The sequence below is a fragment of the Bos indicus genome, chromosome 3, assembly GCF_029378745.1.
Source record: "Bos indicus isolate NIAB-ARS_2022 breed Sahiwal x Tharparkar chromosome 3, NIAB-ARS_B.indTharparkar_mat_pri_1.0, whole genome shotgun sequence".
Lineage (NCBI taxonomy): Eukaryota > Metazoa > Chordata > Mammalia > Artiodactyla > Bovidae > Bos > Bos indicus.
In genome coordinates this window covers 55,201,626-55,221,062 of record NC_091762.1, presented here as the reverse complement: position 1 = coordinate 55,221,062, position 19,437 = coordinate 55,201,626, and the positions used below count along the sequence as shown (strand labels likewise).

Here is a 19,437-nt window from a genome sequence, read left to right as displayed (position 1 = left end):
GTAGGTCCTTAACAAATATTTTGAATGGATGAATCCCTTTAGTCTGAGCAATTCCTGTTTTCCACATAGTCTCATCTAACTTTTCTTCTTGTTGTTCAGTCACTCAATTGTTTCTGACTCTTTGTGACCATATGGACTGCAGCATGCTAGTCTTCCCTGTCCCTCACCATCTCCTGGAACTTGCTCAAACTCATGTCCATTGAGTAGGTGATGCCATTGAACCATCTTGTACTCTGTAATCCCCTTCTCCTCCTGCCTTCAATCTTTCCCAGTATCAGGATCTTTTCCAGTGAGTTAGTTCTTCACATCAGGTGGACAAAGTATTGGAGTTTCAGCCTCAGCATCAGTTCTTCCAATGAATAGTCGAGATTGATTTCCTTTAGGATTGACTGGTTTGACGTCCTTGAAGTCCAAGGGACTCTCAAGAGTCTTCTCCAGCATCACATTTCAAAAGCATCAGTTCTTCGTTGCTTGGCTTTAGAGTCCACCTCTCACATCCATACATGACTACTGGAAAAACCATAGCTTTGACTGTACAGACCTTTCTCGGCAATGTGATGTCTCTGCTTTTTAATATGTTGTCTAGGTTTGTCATAGCTTTTCTTCCAAGGAGCAAGCATCTTTTAATTTCATAGCTGCAGTCACCATGTGCAGTGATTTTGGAGCCCAAGAAAATAAAGTTAGGCCATAAATCTAACTTTCTAGAGGGATTGTTTTGGAGTTAGGTTGGAAAAAATCTCCATAATAAAAACTGGGCGAGTTTGCCTATCTTGTGTTCTGTGACTGGCTCTCTGTCAAGGATCTCCCAGTGGGATGGGAAGAGTGAGATATGTGTGTTTGTATACGGCAGGCAAATGATTTGGCATTTTGAGTTCTAACCCAAATTTTTTCCTCTTTTAATTTGGATAAAATCCCAACACAACAATGGACATATTTTTAGTTCTCCTTGGAACTTAGTCAGTGTTAGGCACATGCTTTTGTCAGGGCTGACTCTAGAAAAGGGTCTTAAACCTTCTACTTTGCAGTGAGTGGAAGGGTTATTGTAAAAACTCCTAGGGAGATGGAATCTATCCTGTAATCTCTTGGTATTTAATTGGTTTTCAACTTAGAGAACATGTACAGGTTTTGTTAGATTTATACCTTAAGTATTTCATTTTTTGGTAACTATTATAAATGGCATTAATTTTTCAGTTTTGGTCTCCTGTGTTCATAGCTTGTATATAGAAATACAGTTGAAGATAGATTTTTGTGTGTTGATCTTGTATGTTACAACCTTGTTAAACTCACTTATTAGTTCTAAAAGGTCAGTTTCCTGAGACTCTCTATATGGATGATCTTGGTGAGAATAAGGACATTTGATTTTATTCTTCTGATCTAAATGCCTTTTCTTGCCATATTATGCTAAGACTTTCAGTGTAACATTGAACCAGAGTGGTGAGACAGACACTGACACCCTTGCTTTATCCTTTAGTAGGGGCCAAGTACTCAGTTTTTTCATCATTAAACTGATGTTAGCAATATGTTTTTTGTAGATGCCGCCGATCAGCTTGAAGAAGTTGATTTTTACTCCAAGGTTGCTGGGAGTTTTATCATGAAAGGTGTTTTGTCAAGGTTTTTCTGCATCTATTTATATAATTAAGTGGTTTTCTTTCTTCATACTGTTATATGGTGAGTTACATTAATTTATTTTTGAACCACTCTTGCATTCACATTATAAACCCCACTTGATTGAATTTCCTTATGTTTATATATTGCTGGATTTGACTTGTTAATATTTTGTTGAGGATTTTTACATATATTTTAATGAGGTTAATGGTCAGTAGTTGTTTTTTTTTTTTTTTGAGCTGTTTTTGTCTGATCATGGTACCAGAATAATGCTTTTTGTAAAATAAATTGGGAAATCTTTCCTCTTCCATTTTAAATTGGTGTTATTTTTTTCTTTAAATTCTTGATAAAATTCACTATTCTTAAGGGACCATCTGGACCTATAGAATTGTTTCCCAGAAGTTTTCAAATGTTTATTGAGGTATAAAGTTCAAAAGTTTATTGAGGTATAATGGGCCTATAGAGAGCTGCATACATTTAATGTGTAAATCTTGATGAGTTTGTGCATATGCAAATACTGATGATACCATCACTACAATCAAGACAGTTGACATTTCCAACACCTCTCATAAACTCCTTCCCATCTCTTCTTCTGAGATCATGAATCCAACACCACACACCGTAAGCTTGAGACACCATAAGACTCTTAAGAGTCCCTTGGACAGCAAGGAGATCCAACCAGTCCATCCTAAAGGAAATCAGTTGAATATTCCTTGGAAGGACTGATGTTGAAGCTGAAACTCCAATACTTTGGCCACCTGATGTGAAGAGCTAACTCATTGGAAAAGACCCTGATGCTGGGAAAGATTGAAGGCAGGAGGGAAGGAGACGAGAGAGGATGAGATGTTTGGATGGCATCACCTACTCAGTGGACATGAGTTTGAGCAAGCCTCAGGAGTTGGTGATGAACAGGGAAGCCTGGTGTGCTGCAGTCCATGGGGTTGTAAACAGTTGGACTCGACTGAGCGATTGATCTGAACTGAACTGAATTGAACCTCTTTTTCAGAGATCATGAATCCGACACAGTTCACTGAAAGCTATCGGTTTCAACTTTATATACACTCCTATTTCACAGAGCATTGTTTTCCAGCCAGTGCCTATAAGCTGGCTTCCCTTTTCCCTGGAGCAGAGCTCTGATGGACTGTTGTGTTAGACACCACCCACTTCTGTCCTCTCCCTCTTTCCTGGGGGAGAAACTGCAGGGTTGTACACCTCCTAATTCCACAGAGCTGTGCAGCCCACCATAACCTCCTGCTTCTTTTCTCTAGGTTATTGTTGGTGCTCATCTGCGTGCTAAGTCGCTTCAGTTGTGTCCAACTCTTTGCAACCCCATGGACCGTAGACCACCAGTTTCCTCTGTCCATGGGATTGCAGAGTCAGACACGATTGAACTGCCTTAGCATGCAGATGAGCACAAACTGAGAAGTCTCTCTGAAATAGGTAAGAGGAGCATTTTTCCTTTAATAACATCAGCCTCCCCACTAAGCCAGAACAGCTCAGAACCTAGAAAAATCCACCCAGCCAATCAACTGGAGTGGGTTGCCATGCCCTTCCCCAGGAGATTTTCCCAACCCAGGGATCAAACCCTTATCTCTTATCAACTGGAGTGGGTTGCCATGCCCTTCCCCAGGGGATCTTCCCAACCCAAGGATCAAACCCTTATCACTCCTGCATTGGCAGGTGGATTCTTTACCATTAGCACAACCTGGGAGTTTCCTACGCTCATCTGAGCTGTTGCAAATTCTTAACTTGATTCTGGAGCATATTATTCTTGATTGGAGGTCTCAGAAAGGTATTTTGGCCCTAATAGCATTTTTAAAATGTTCCCAGCAAGGGTTAGGTTCTCCTATTTCACTATGTTACTGATATCACATCAGAGTTTTTAAATTTTTACTATAAAAATAAACTTCTTTAGAAGCTATAGGATTATTCAGGTCAACTACTTCAATTTAGGTGGGTTTTGGTAGTTGGCGCTTTTTGAGAAATTTGTCTGTTTCACTAAGTTGTTCCTCCTTGGAAGAGAAGCTATGACCAATGTAGACAGCATATTAAAAAGCAGAGACATTACTTTACCAACAAAGGTCCATCTAGTCAAGGCTATGGTTTTTCCAGTGGTCATGTATGGATGTGAGAGTTGGACTCTAAAGAAAGCTGAGCACCGAAGAATTGATGCTTTTGAACTGTGGTGTTGGAGAAGACTCTTGAGAGTCCCTTAGGCTGCAAGGAGATCAACCTGTCAATCCTAAAGAAATCAGTCCTGAATATTCATTGGAAGGACTGATGTTGAAGCTGAAACTCCAATACGTTGGCCACCTGATGCAAAGAACTGACTCACTGGAAAAGACCCTGATGCTTGGAAAGATTGAAGGCGGGAGGAGAAGGGGACAACAGAGGATGAGATGGTTGGATGGCATCACCAACACGATGGACATGAGTTTGAGTAGGCTCTGGGAGTTGGTGATGGACAGGTAAGCCAGGTATGCTGCGGTCCATGGTGTTGCAGAGTCGGACATGACAGTGACCGAAATGAACTGAACTGAACTGAACTAAGTTGTTGAAATTATGCATTTATTGTGGTAATGTTTTTTTAATCTATCTCTTTATGTATCAAATATTCAAAATATTTCTTAAATCTTTATATTTGTGTGTTTTAGTAAATACATTTTCATTGGCCTAATAGATTATTGACTCTGGACAAAGTAGGGCAGGGATTTCTGCTGTTAATATTTTGCCAGGATCCCTTTATGGTGTGTTCCCTTCCTCTAGATCAGTGGAACTTATATTTCCTATATAAACTCATAGAAGGAAAAGTAATAATGTGTCACTTAGAGAAAATATACTTCTCTAGGCTAAAAAGAATTTTGACACAGAAACCCCATAAGGGTCAGCAAATATGGGCTCTAACATATGGTATCTTTGGCAGACTGAAAGTGTATCACCTTGAATTGTGGCTTTGTCATTATACTTCTCAATGACCCATATCAGATCTACTATATCACAAAGTCAGGGGAAGGGTAGGGGCCTGAGAATCCTTATATTTAATACATTTATTTTAATGCCTAGCTAGATTAAGGACCACTGGTGAAAGTAACATGCCTCCTTGGGAAGACAGCTGGATTTTGTTCCTGGAGATATTATAGAAAAAGTGTTAAACCAGAGGTTAGATGATTTGGAATCTGTTAAAGAAACTCTTGCTACCATTCTAGAGAAGAAGTTACCTAATTTAGTTTAGCTTTAGTTTTCTGATTTTTAAATGATTAGTAAAGAAACCACTATTTGATCTTGAAGGAACAGTTATTCTTTTCTATCATGAAGTCTCTTCAACTAATAAAAATGTATTTGACTTACTCCATTGTTGCAGCTCAGCTTGGAAAGTACAAAGAATTATCTACATAAATACTGCTTCTAATATGCTTTGAGTCTCATGTGGTTTCCTATAAAGTTGCAATTTGAGTAAGGAAGTACTGCTTATCAGAACTTGCCCAATTATGGAAGGAGGCATTCTCAATCCTGATGGGAACAAAGGGGATTCAGTAGAGTAAAAGTCCCAAAACAAGCAGGTTTATTATGTAGATTCAGTGGCATTAGCTGCGTCCCTGCTTTTCTCTTATCATGTAATATTTTGAAACACTGCATAATCTTTTCACAATGCTCACATATATGATCTAATTCATATGTTCCTTACAAATGCAAGAAACATAAGGCAGGTTCATAGAATTTTGACTAGTATTTCTATTACATAAAGCAAGGGTCTGCAAACTATGGCTTATGGGTACCAGCTGTTTTTGAAAACAGTATTTTCTTGAAACATAGCCATGCCATCCATTTATGTATGGTCGATGGCTGCTTTATGGCAGAGTTGAGCAGCTGAGTCAGAGACCATATGGCTCACAAAGTCATGAATAGTTACTATCCCATCTTTTACAATAAAGTTAGCCAATATATGGCTATATAAAGTAAAACATTATTTTCTTGGTGAAATAATTTAAAAAATCAGGAATGTAAAGTTCAGTGAAGTATAATTTATTTCCAGATTGAAAATAATTCTTCATCGCTTTAAGAAACTTCAACCACATACTTAGGAGGTCGGTGCAGGATGGGGAACACGTGTACACCCGTGGTGGATTCATGTTGATGTATGGCAAAACCAATACAATACTGTAAAGTAATTAGCCTCCAGTTAAAATAAATAAATTTATGTTAGAAGAAAAAAAAAAAGACAACTGTGATAAAGTCCTAAGTAATACCAAGAGCAGTATTTTACTGATCAAAAGAAGTAAAAAACAACCCATATTGTCTTGGGGAAAAATAAGCAGGATTTCAAGTATGACTCTTAAGAATTGGGAAAAGATAGCCTAAAGTTTAAGGTTATAAACAATCTAATAATTAATTTAGCTCAGTTTTCTAACACATTGTCATCATTTTAAGTTCATCTTTGCAAGTTATAAATTGCTACAAACACACACAATGTATAGTTGTCATCCTGTTACTATGTTTAGCGTCACCTAAAATTCTAAAGAGTCCCATTAAATTCTAATCTGAGTGAATTGAGCAAGAAGGAAAAGTTTCCTTCTCTAGCCCATTTATTTATGATCCAAGTTATAATCATACTAAAGGCTTCTTCTGTCTTCCTGTGAAAACTTTGTAGAGATTCTAGATCACTATGTAAGGTATTTACTTTAGCTTGAAATTCACCACTAAGCATTGCCCACTCCCAGGCCCAGGAATCACATCACTGCTGAAAGACTGTGCAGTCTGGAAACAAGGGGACACCATATACTATCTTCTCTAAGAAGCTAGAATGGTTGTCCCTGATATTGGAACCTCTTGTGTATTTGGTCAAAGTCATGACCAACTATGTCCCAAGACTTTGACCTAAGACTTTGCTCAATATCCACTTGTCTAACTAGTGGTCATCTGGAAGAAGAAGCTCCTGATGGTATTAGTTTATGATGTCTCCTGTGCTGGCACAGAGGTAAAATGCATCTTGTTACACAGTTGACAATATTGTGAGGAAGATGCATGTGATTTCAATTATAGAGTGGCATGTCTTTGCAAATTTTAGTGTAATAAAAATGCAAAACCTAAATATTATCAAATATGGTGACACTTTTCTTAGTTTTAAACTTCTTGAGTAATGCCTTTGATAAGAGTTACCAGGAAAGCTCTATTCTTTAATTCTTTAGCATAGGACACATGGGTGCCTTGGCTCCTTCATCATCTTCTGGAGATTCTGTATTTCATTTTGAAGTCGTCTCTGCTCCTCTTGGAATCCTTCCTTTAATAGTCGGGACTGTTCCTAAAAAAAATACAAATGGAGACTGAATAACATGTATCATTAAGAAAATCTTTAACATCTGTCTAGTTTCCACATTTCATAGATTAAAAAAAAATTTAATGTCTTCTTGAAATTTTCTCCATCATTAATTTTCATTATTCTTTCTCTTGAGCCTTCTAGCTCTGTGATTACTTTTCCTGAGTCTTCTTGAGTTAAGAAATATTTTGACTCATATCTCCTGATATGGTGATGAATCTCAATTATCCTTCTAATTTTTTCTCCCATTAATTGTATACAAGCTTTGTGGGCAATCTTAATGAAATGTTTGACTTCAAATCTATGCATTTTGATTTTTAAATACACACACATACACATATAATATAGAAATAAAAGAAGAATTTTAAAAATCTGATGCAGTCTGAATCTTAGATCAGGAAATTTGATCTAAGCTTCCACAATTTGGTGGCGGTGGGAGCAAAATATAGGTGAGGGAGTATCAGGGTACCAGACTTGACCATAGTGAATTTCTCCACATAATTCCCAACTTAACACATACTAGAAGCAGGGAACAGAAAAAAAGTAGGAGTAACAGATGGATACAGTGGTGTAAAAGTTAAGGAATCCTTCTACTTATGAAGGTTCCCTTAGAGCTAAAATTCATCCCAGGTGTGACAGGAAAAGAAATTATAGATTCCTCTAAGTAGTGAAGACAGTTCAGGTATCTTTCCAAGCGTTGTGACATAATAAAATTATTTAGTCTTATCTGAACCTCTGTTTAATTTCCAAAGTAATAGAGACATAACAGTTCTTGCTTCGTATAGTACTAAGTAAGAGATACGGATAAGACCATTTTTAAAAAATAATGCCTGGCAGATAATAGCTATTACTGATTGACAGATATAGTGAAAAAGGACTGGGTATGACATAGCTGCAATAAAATCTTTTAACAACAAGATATTATAGGGGCCAGTTCAGGCAGGCAAAAAAAGATTGAAAAGTACAAGTGAGCAAGCAAGGTCTTTCTTCTGGGCTTCAAGTTCACTGCTGGGCCACGTTTGTGATCAGGGAGTGTGGAGGGAAAACAGAATAACAGGAACCACACGGTGTTGCAGTTAAATACCTGCAGTTTGAGAGCAAGAGTTCTCACTTGCTCTTCCAGTAACTGGGCCCTATCCCTCTCCATCTTCTCAGTCAGCTGTTTCACATGTTCCTGATAGCTCTTTTCTTTCTGTTCCATCATCTGCTGGTTCTTTATTTGCATTTCCTCCTGCATTTTTGCTGCAGCCTGTGCAGATTCAGCTCTCACGCGTTCCACTGTCAGGAGGAAGAGGAAAAAGAAAAATGTATGTGGAGACCAAGTTGCTTCTTACTTCCATCTAAAGTTACCTATCACTGTTGCTACTGACTTCATATGCCCTACTCAGAAATGACTTTAGCAAGTAAGAGGCATCTTTTATCCTGTTGCTACAGTTTGAGGCTCCTAGGTTCACCCAGCGGACTTAGTTAGAACTTTTAAGAGCTTTCAGGGCTCTCTAGTCCCTTGACTAGCTCCTCACCTTCAATCAGCTTTTCCTTCTCTGAAAGTGTCTGGTCTGTTTGTAGAATTGCATCAGTCACAGACTCCTTGGACTTCAAGTATTCCTGAAGAATCTCCTCAGCCTGGGACCCGGAAAAAATGGGGTTAGTAGTAGGAAATGGCTGTAAGCACTTATTCCTGTTTGCCCACCACCTTTCCCTCTAGGAACTGCTCCTCTTGGCCCTGGTGTGCCTGGTGATCAGATTCCCTTTCACTGGGCTGAGCACGTGCTCCAGACTGGCCAAGCAAGGTGCCTTCCCAAGCAGAATCCTTTATAAGAGGCTGATATATATGTAAATAGTAATCCTCTGTTCTTTTGACTGAGAGCTCTGATTTTGGAGCTGTTGGTGCTGTGGTCCCATATGGCATGAGCCTGTTGGAGAATGAAGGCATCAGGGAGAAAGTGGATCTGAATAAAGGGGGTAGACGGAGAATGGGAGGGAGGGAAGTGTGGGGTTGAGGGGAGCCACAGTCAGAGAGATAAATGATGATGTTATTTGAAATTTTGGATACATCTGGTAATCCAGTTTATAACTCAGTTGTTAATTGAGTGCAGACTCTTGGATGAGCACATAGGTTATACCTGGTGTAACAGGCTCCTTGCAGTGTTTATTGAATGAGAGTGTATCAACCTTGCTTACCTGTATGCCCTTCCTGGGCTCCTGAAGATACTTCTTCTTCAGCTCTTGCATCTTCTCAATGAAGAGGCGATAGCCCCCTGATTTCGAATAAATCCCCTGTTTCACATCTTCTTCTAGAGGACTGAAAATATCCTTCAGTAAAGCAGAGCAACGATCTGATGATGCTTTACGATTCTGATCACAAAAGTCATCTCGCTTTTTGTCTAGCTGGGCCTTTAATGCAAAACAATGGGAAGTGTTAATAAACAGAGGAGTGAAAAGATATTAGCTTGATGTTGAAATTTCTGGAAAAGCTTCTCAAAAAAATAAAAGTAAAAAAGGTCTCTGACCCCTAGACAGATTTATAGGCACTCAACAGGACCATATCCTTCCTCCAGAGTCTGACTTTCTACTAAAGCCCTTTCACCATGGGGTAACCTTCAGAGCAGTGATTACTAGCTATATGGTACACCTTTGGAGATAAACTCTGGCTTTTCACGTTGGATCAGTGACTGCATATGAAATTAATGTGGCTCAATGTAAGTCTGCTTGTGATAACTAAAACATTTTCTTTATTGCCAAAATATCCAGTGAGTCTGATAACAATGAGCATATAATTTGATTAGAAGCTCTGCTACTTATATATGCATGTAATGAAACTATAGGGAAGAATATTTGTTTATTCATGAAAGAAAAAAGTTTCAGTGCATAATAAGATATATCATAATAAAACTGGTTCTTCTTATGTAACATAGATTGGTTTTCACCACTTAAATATCTAGTGAGTATTACTTTTCTCAAAGTAAGCACCCATCTCATTTTCCTCTATTATTTTACTTTCTAAGAACCTAAGCTGTATAAACTTGAGAAAAAAATTACCGCTAATTTTTTTTGAAATAATTGGTCTATATCTTTGAAGGAACTCCTCATGAAGACTTCAATGGTCTCTTTCTCAGTGGCCCTGTGCAGGTCCAGCAACTCCTGGAGGGTTTCTGTGGGCAGCTGCAGCTTCTGGCCCATCTGCTGGTCATAGTGGACAATGGCCTTTTGTACTGCGGCTGAGTTCTCAATCTCAGCCAAGGCCAGGACTGCATTCTCCATGCAGGGCAGATCTCCACTGTTGATGGCATTGACATAGGTCTGCACCAGGGTCCCTAGACCTACAATTGAGAACAAATGATGATGTTTATTTTATGCAGAGTGAGGAAACTTTCTCTTCTGTGGAATTCTAATGTCTATTACCAACCATTTGTCTTACAGCATCAATGCCTCAGCAGCATCTGAAAACCTGCTAAAAATGCAGACTCCCAGCCTCTGTCCCAGTTTGACTGACTTAGGCCCTCCTCTTTGGCAAGATCCTCAAGTGGCATAAATATATCAGAGGTTGAGAACCTCTGTTCTAGATAGTGAAGTCCTGCATTCATTCAGTGCATTCACTTTAGCAGCAGGCATTGTTAGGCCAGAAACCATATTTCTCTCATTTATGTCTGTATCATCAGCCCTGGTAAGTCCATGGGAAACATTTGATTAATATTTGTGGAGCAAATCAAAATGAGTCCTCCATTTTGTTTATTCTAGCAGAACATTGTCCAGGAGAATCTTCTGTGATGACTGAAGTATTCTGTGTGTGCTGTCCAGGGTGGGAGCCACTAGCCTCAGGTAGTGTGAGCCCTTGAGACATGGCTGTGTGATCAGAAGGTTAAATTTCTATATTTTTTTATTAGCTACATTTAAATTTAGATAGGCACCCTTGTCTGGTAAAAACCATGTTGGACAGGGCAGGTCCAGTTTACTAGGACAATTGTCCGCTCTCAGAGCTTTTATTTTTTGCCTTATGTATCTTTTCTCAATTATGAAGTCTGACTAATAAAACCTATCAGAAGTGTTGGTGCCATCTAGAATTTATCACGATAATATCAGTAGATGTGAATTTTTCAAAGTTGAAGCTACATGGATGTTATCACACCATCCTCTAGTTTTAACAGTGAGAGTGAAGACTGGGAAGAGGACTCACGAGGTCCATCCACCTTGATGCCTCCTGAGAGAGTTTTAGTTTTGGAATTGCTAAAGATGTAGGAACAGAAGACCACAGCTTGTTGCACAAATTCAGAGTCCAGTTCATCGTCACACAGTTCCTCAAGCTGGCCCAATTTCTTCCTATGAGTGGGCCGATCAAAGATGAAGCATTTCTTCTTTGGGAAGAACTTTCGGATACAGAGTCGAGGCAGATTAAAAGTTTTATCTTTTGGGCTGGTACCTGGAGGAAGAAAAAAGGAATTTACCTACTGTAGGGTCTTGCAAACACTTCCTGTAAAGGGTCAAACAATAGATATTTTAGACTTTGCAAGCCAGATGGTCTTTTTTCTGAGTACTCAAATCTTCTATTGTAGCCTAAAAGCAGTCATAGAGAAACTATAAATGAATGGGTATGACATTATTCCAATAAAATCTTATTTACAAAACCAACTGGCAGGCTAGAATAGACAATATTTGCCTGTAGCTATCCTTTACCAGCCCTGAACTGTGCATGGTTTGTGCTTGTATTTCTTTTCTTCAAATAAATGACCATTCTACTCCTACTCTTTGGCTAATTACAGCACCACAAGCCCTAAGCATGGAGATATCAATCTAATCACACCACAGGGAAAGGTGAAAGAAAAAGAAATTTATTCTTAGAACAGGGAGAAAAATAATCTAAAGCCAAATCTATTAGTTCAGCATTACTTCTTAGTAACTTCTTAGTAACAATCATTACTTCTTAGTAATCACCCCTTGAGAAGAAATAGAAACTACAAGTAGAAGACAACTGTTGACAGAAAACTAAGGAACAATAGTTTTTAGTGTTTTTTCATCTGTTTACCAATTCTAAGTCCCCTTTACCTTTCTTCAGCTTGAGTGAATTCTCCAGGTACTCGTCTGCTGTGATGGACTGTCCATCTGCTTCCAAGTCTAGGGAGAAATCCCTCAGTGTCCATATGAAGTCTGGAAAGAAGCTCACAAAGTCAGCTGAATCCTCAACCCCATCCACATCAGGTGAGGATTTTGCCCTGATTCTATCTGTCAGCTCCGTCACATAGCTGAGTAGCCAAATAAGGAAAACTGGCATGAATGAACAGTAACCCCTCCCCAATCCTATATTAGTTCCACATACTAAACCTTTATTTCTCCTTTGTTCTTAACCCAAGTATCCAAAGTATCAATTCTTCAGTAGGTTATAGGATTTTCCCCTTGCCATTGAATTCTTTTTTATATTTCTCCTGTTTGTTTCACCAGGATTCACAGTCAGCTGTTTTTTAAATATTGGTCTCCCCTCTGATTTTGATGTAGGTTGGATCCCAAAAGGATACTGCAGTTGGTCCATGGCCTGCTGGTTGATAGTTCCCATACTATTGTACACAAAAGTGCTGCTCAAGAGTATTGCTAGGGCAAAGATCCAGGAGTCATTCTGGTTGTCACCCTGAAAATCAGAACATATTTTACCAGGATTGTGTTTCATTCTTATGGCACTTTCCTGATCAGCAGTAGTAAAAGGATGCTCATGTAACTAGACTTTTTTTTTTTTTTTTAAGACAAATGACCTGTAAGAAGAAACTAAATCCAACAAAAATGACTGTTAATAGGACTTGAAATTTGAATAGTTTTGTAATTAGTGTTTTTGGTTTACCCTGATTCTCACTGGACTCTTATGATCATTGGCAGGTAGTTGCAAAACAAATAGTCATTGCAGGTGGACATTCTAAGGACTTAAATATAATTCAAATTTAATTTTTTCTCTTTATTTTTACAGACAATTGTCTTAATATGGGGGCAATAATAATTGTATTTATCTCATTAAACAATTGTTGTTCACCTAACACCTTCCACTTCTTACCTTCTAAATATTCCAAACAATATCAGAGGCAAGTGTAGATCTATTACATCTGTTTTATAGATCAGAATAACTTGCTAAGGTCATTGAGGTACTGATAGACTTTAAATCCATGAGTATGGCACTTCAGAAGCTAAATCCTTAACTAAAGTTCTTTGCAGGATAATATTAGGTTGAATTTGTTTTTTCACTACATTGAATTTTTTATTCATTACATTGAATTTATTTGTTCTACCATTATGCATCTGGGTTATATGGCTCAGGTTATAGCCTTTTATTAATTAGAACACTGTCTATAGACCACCATGCTCTTCTTCTAGGATTCTGCCTTATGAATATTTTCCTGACCCCTGGTTGCTAAACTTGGTTTCATGACATGTAAACAGAAATGAAAAAACATGGACAAGTAAAGGTCTTATTTAAAGGAAAATTAAATAGTGTAGAAAATACACAGACATGAGGGCTTAGTCCAAATTGGAACCTCATTCCTTACCTTCTCCACATCCCCCAGGCCCTCAGTATCAAGCAGAACTAAAGTACGGTTTGGCTTCTTGGGATGAGGCACACACCACATCCAGATGCCCTTCGTGTGAGACTGCACTGTGGAGCCCAGAGGGAAGCCTGCAAGGGGGCATGGGGAAAAGAGAGGGTAGAGTTTTAATATTAGGTGGTTCTGGAAGTTGAGATGACAGTTAACAAGTCCTAAAACATCTCTTAAATCAAGTTTAGGAGAACTGAAACCACAACAAGTATTAATCTTACTTACAATCAGAGAAATAGGGCAATTAGAATGTTGAATACATGAAAAGATTAAATACTTTTCATGATAAAAGCAATCAACAAGCTAGAAATAAAAGGAAATGATCTCAACATAGTAAATAATAATAATAATGATTGTATTAAAAAAAGATACAGCCAACATTATATTGAATGGTGAAAGACAGAAATCATCCCTTCCACAAAAATTAACCAAAATTAACCAAAGACCTACAAGAAAATGAAAGTGAAAGTGAAGTCGCTCAGTAGTGTCCGACTCTTTGCGACCCCATGAACTGTAGCCCACCAGGCTTCTCCATCCATGGGATTTTCCAGGCAAGAGTACTGGAGTGGGTTGCCATTTCCTTCTCCAGGGGATCTTCCCAACCCAGGGATTGAACCCAGGTCTCCCACATTGCAGGCAGATGCTTTAACCTCTGAGCCACCAGGGAAGCCCTTAAAGACCTACATGTTAGAGCTAAAACACACAGAAGAACTTCACGATTTTGGATTTGGCAATGATTTCTTGGATATGATACCCAAAACATAAATAGCAAAATGAAAATACAGAAGTTGGACTTGATCAAAATTAAAACTTTTGTGTATCAAAGGACACTTTTTACAGATTTAGGTACATAACTCAGAATGGGAGAAAATATTTGCTAGTTATGAATCTGATAAGGGATTGATATCCAGAATATATAAAGAAGTCCTACAATGCAACACAAATAAGCAAACCAAAGATCATCCCAAATAAAAGAATGAGCAGAGGACTTGAATATACGTTTCTCCAAAGAAATTATTCAAGTGATCAATAAACATATGAAAACATGCTCAACATTCCTAGTCATTAGAGATGTACCAAGCAAAACCACAGTGTCTTGTAACAACCAATATTGGAAAGTAATCAGAAACATGTATAGATATAATTGAGTCACTTTGCTATACACCTGAAATTAACACAATATTGTAAATCAATTGTACTTTAAAAAAAAGCACTAGTGTAGATCTTAGTGAATCCTGAAAGTTGACTAATATTTATAAGAAAGTTGGAAAATTTAACACTGAATGAATTTGACAATATTAAATAATTTTTATTTAAAAAAACCCACAATGAAATACTATTTTATGCCCTTTGGGATGGCCACTATGAAAAATCCAGAAAATAACAAGTGTTGATGAGAACATGGAGAAATTAGAACCATTGTGTGTTTCTCGTGGGAATGTAAAATGGTATAGTTTTACATTTCCATCAGAATGTAAGCACCAGAATAGGACTTCCCTTGTGGCTCAGCTGGTAGAGAATCTGCCTGCAATGCTGGAGACCTGGGTTTGATTCTTGGGTTGGGAAGATTTGCTGGAGAAGGGAACAGCTACCCACTCCAATATTCTTGCCTGGAGAATTCCATAGACAGAGGAGCCTGGCAGGCTACAATCCATGGGGTCCCAAAGAATTGGACATGGCTAAATGACTTCCACTTTCACTTTTCTGTGGAAAACAGTCTGGCCATTTCTTTAAAAAATGAGCACTGAATTGTCATACGATCCAGCAGTTCCACTTCTTGGTGTATAAAGAAAGTGAAAGTGAGGGCATGAACAGATGTTTGTGTACCCATGTTCTTAGTAACATTATTCACAATAGCCAAAACAAGGAAACAGTCCAAATGTCCATCAACTAGATGATTGTATAAACAAATTAGTATCACATACAATTATTCAGCCTTTAAAAGGAAGAGAATTTGATACATGCTACAACATTGTTGGACCTTGAAGACATAATCTTCAGTGAAATAAGCCAATCGTTAAAGGACACTCATGTCTAATTCCTCTTGTATGAGACCAGTCAAATTTATATACAATATAGACGAGTGGTTGTCAAGGTGGTTGGGGCATTATTGTTTATTGGGATACAGAATTCCTGTTGGAGGAAGTTTATGGAGATGGATGTTGGTGATGTTTACACAACAGTGTGAATTAACTTAATACCACAGAATTTTTAAAAACAGTTACAGTGATAAATTTTGTGGTAAGTTTTATGTTATATATATCTTACAACAGTTGAAGAAAAGAAAAAAAAAGGATAGCCAATACAAATTTAAACATTTTTTTAAATCTTAAAGATCAGTGGAGAATATTCTTACTATATGAATATCTTTGTAAGAGTCTTGTAGTTTATTGTTATATACATTACCTATTTTTATTACCACATTAGTCTTTCTAGGAAAGGAACAATTTATGCTTTTAAAACAGAAACTAAGGCAAAGTGTAAAGAGTGGTGAGCTGATTCTTTCAGGTCATAGTGATGATAAGAACATAACTGTGGACTGAAAGTTAGCTTTCAATATCCCTCCCAGGTCTCTCCTTTCCTCTCCTCACATCACCATGCTGCACTCTGGGAGTGTGGGTGGACAGAAGGGACTTGGCTGGGCTCTGCTGGTGTCACTCACCCTTGTTCTTCCCAGCCAGCTTGTTCATCAGGTAGGACTTGCCTGTGCGGTAGGGGCCCACGATAGCCACCACCACAACAGGCTGCCTGATGGCAGACAGGATCTTCAGAGCTTCTGGATTAACCAGCAGTCTCCCATTAATATTCTTAATGAGGCACTCTGGGCCTGGCATGTGGATCTCTGAGGCCATGTCCCTTTGTCTGCAAGGGAAGATATGGGATGAATTAGAATTTCCAGTCTAAACAGATCAAGAACTTTCATGAGGTTATTTTTCATTCAGAAGGAGGAATCATAGAATCCCCCAACATGGCCAAAAGTTGTTTGTCAACAGTGAGAGAGACGAGAGAAAGATCTGCCTCCTTTTAGAAAGTTACAGAAGTCCAATCAGAGTAGTCCATTAAAAATATTGATATGACAATGACTTACCAGCCAACATTCAGCCACCCTCATGCACAAAATCTTCCATTTAGTTTACATGTAAATCTTTCCTTTTGGATTCTCATTTAAAAATTTATACTAGACATTAAGTGTAAAGTAGAATAGGATTCAGAGAGATTTGTTGTACTTACTATGTATGAGAGATTTGCTATTTGTTTATTCACTAATTCTTACTATGAATAAAGAATTTCATGAATAAATGTTCATTGCTTGATATATATATCTCTGAACAATTTCTAATGATTTGAAATGCATGTTTTTCTCATGAGTTTTCCTTATTTCTACTGGAATAAGTGTCCACAGAACTTCTCACACTGCTATTCTAGAAGTGGAACTTACTTTAGCAAGTTTTATAAAAAATATGTAACTTTGTGAAACACATGGCTCAAGACCCTTCCAAAACCTTGGTATGGGCTTGTGGAAGCAAGGGATCGGAAAGTTAAAATTTATTACCTTCAGAATAAATAGCCTACAACAACGTGGGGGTAAACCTTACAACTGCAAATACTACATGTTGCTGAAAATTGTTTATATATATGTATGTGTGTGTGTGTGTGTGTGTGTGTAAGGGAAAAAGGAAAATGAAATAAAGATTAAAAGATCAGGAAGCATATCAGGAGAGCTAGAGAAGAAAGTTGTTGAAAGGAACTAGCTATATTTCCAGCCATACAATTCTAAGTTTTCTGTTTTGTTCTTTTTCCCCATGTTGTGGAAGAGAAGTGGAGAAGGAAGAGGGGTAGAAGTAAGGAGAGAGGGATGGGGAGGCAAAAAGGGAGGGGGGAAGCTGAAAAGGAGAGAGAGAGCTGTCAGGATAGGTGATAAATGGAGCTAGTGCCAAGTCAAGGAAGTCAGCAGAAGAATTTCTAGAAGGCAAGATCATAACTCCTTGAGAGCCCAGAGAGGGCAAAGTAAACAATGATGGTGCCTTTAGCATTGCACCATGGTAAAGTCTTTAAAGAGGAAGCTTTTTAGTAAAGTAGTGAGGTTGAATTCTGCTCCTAAGACATAAGACATCCTCGAGTTGGCACCAAGAAATTGAATGTAGTGAAACCTGTGGTATTTCTAAAGTAAGAAGTCCACTTTGAAACAAAGTTCACAAGTAGGGCTGAAGAATATGGTGTCTTCATGAGTCTGTATCTTTCACTTTGATTTTCAGGATTTTCTCTGTCTTCAGAGTGTCAGGTGGCTGTTACCACTACATCTCATTTATTATTATTTCCTTCTCATGAAAATAACATATTTGTCACCCTGTCAATTTCTTAACTGCAGTCAAATCAGTATTGAACAAATATAATAAAGACATTGGTAATATAACTGTGCCCCAGTCAACACAGACGACATCAGCAAAGAGAAGGGCAATACTCATTCATTTCAAGCTATCAGATCAGCCCAATAATTCCACACAAGCACAGTCACGACCCAGGACATGCTGCCACTTGATAACACCAGGATGTCATCCAACCTTGTGTCTCATGTCAGGATGAGCTGCAGCCTGTCTTGATGCTGTTCATTTAAAAATTTTTTTATTTTATTTTTAATTAGAGGAAAATTACCCTACAATATTGTGATGGTTTCTGCCATACATAAGTATGAATCAGCCATAAGTATACATACCCTCTGCTGCCAAGTTGTCCTCCCACCTACCTCCCCATCCAAACCCTCTAGGTCCTCACAGAGCACCAGCTTTGGGTTCCCTGCATTATATGATGCTGATCATTTTTTAGAAAACTAATGAACTCTTGCAGATCCCTTCCCATCCCTGCATTAATCTTATCATGGTCTCCTTCTCCCAGAGCAGGGCTCCTTTAGCACAGGAGAGAAAGATGCTCTGAGGAAAAAATTAACTTCTTACCTGTTTTTTTCTCAGCTTAGTTGGAGTGGTTCTGCAACTTCTCTGTCTCTCACTAGATGTTTAGACTTCTGTTTCACCCGCTCGTATCCTAGGCCTTGCTTGCTTTCCTTCAGCAACCAGACAGAAGTAAAGCAACTCTTTAACAGCTTTAGAGTAATATGAAACTGAAAGCACTGCACTGAGAGCAAAGCAATGACTCAACAACCATAAAAGGAATTTTTGGCAGCTGTCCTAGTATGAGGGAAGATGGGTTTCACACAATTTCTCAACTAGAACCTTCACATTATTTTTTTTGAAAGACATCTTAGAGATCATTTAATATTTTGAAAAGTGTCTATTAGATACTTAAGTATAATGGAATGTGTCTCAGAATTGGGGATCAGTTTAGGAAACCTAGAAGAGGAAGCATATTAATTTTTAGGTTTAATTTCCTTAAATAATGGACATACAGTGGACCTGGCTCCTCATTTATACATGCCATAAGTGAGGAAAAAGACACATCTTACATATTTATGAACACACAGCCCCTGGAACTTAATACCAACTGCCCAGGCAGAAAGGAGTTCCCTGTGTTGCACACATGTTCCATGCGCTGTGCTGATGGCTCTACATGGGTTAAATATTGATATCTCATAAAAGACATTTCCCTACCATTTTATAGAAACTGAGACACAGAAATATTTAATATCTTGTCTCATATTACAGCACTGTAAATAACCTGAACCAAATCATTCTTGTTTCCAACCCCTCCTGATTAACCTCTTCAATATATTGCCTTTCCTTGTCTGTTCAGTGAATAGCAGTAGAAGTAACTTTATTTCTTGTAGAAGTTTTAGCTTTATTTCTTGTAGAAGAAGCTTTATTTCTTGATTGTTCTAAGGGCACACATTTTACAAGTTTAATTCAGTCCTGAGTATAATCATGCAAAATAAGTGGTCTTGTCTCCATCTCACAGTGAAAAAACAAGAAGCCTTGAGGGAGGGTAAATAATATGCCT

The 19,437-nt window shown here is 38.1% G+C and overlaps 1 protein-coding gene and 1 long non-coding RNA gene across 9 annotated transcripts in view; one reads left to right on the top strand and one right to left on the bottom strand.

Annotated features, from left to right (window-relative positions):
- Positions 1-19,437, top strand: part of LOC139179763 (uncharacterized) — a 48,952-nt gene that overhangs the window by 10,901 nt on the left and 18,614 nt on the right. For 3 of the 7 annotated variants that reach the window (XR_011564115.1, XR_011564121.1, XR_011564116.1), the window contains exons 1-2: positions 1,534-1,668; positions 11,970-12,112. This is a non-coding gene — a long non-coding RNA (uncharacterized lncRNA). Of the gene's footprint in view, positions 1-1,532; positions 1,669-10,657; positions 10,739-11,969; positions 12,113-12,406; positions 16,809-19,437 lie in introns of those variants that run through there. The other 4 variants (XR_011564117.1, XR_011564114.1, XR_011564113.1 and 1 more) reach the window with 4 other exon arrangements.
- LOC109556092 (guanylate-binding protein 1) lies at positions 1,368-16,340 on the bottom strand. 2 transcript variants are annotated; one of them, XM_019957136.2, is made up of 11 exons: positions 16,151-16,340; positions 13,441-13,568; positions 12,427-12,536; positions 11,960-12,156; positions 11,094-11,336; positions 9,959-10,239; positions 9,101-9,313; positions 8,440-8,542; positions 8,004-8,197; positions 6,810-6,904; positions 1,368-5,763 (listed from the first exon to the last, which is right to left on the bottom strand). In XM_019957136.2, the coding sequence occupies exons 1-11, from the start codon at positions 16,338-16,340 to the stop codon at positions 5,553-5,555; spliced, it is 1,965 nt and encodes a 654-aa protein (XP_019812695.2). In that variant the 3' UTR covers positions 1,368-5,552. The 2 variants fall into 2 exon arrangements, with proteins under 2 accessions (XP_019812695.2, XP_070636185.1); XM_070780084.1 differs by having other exon boundaries at positions 5,608-5,763; positions 6,763-6,904.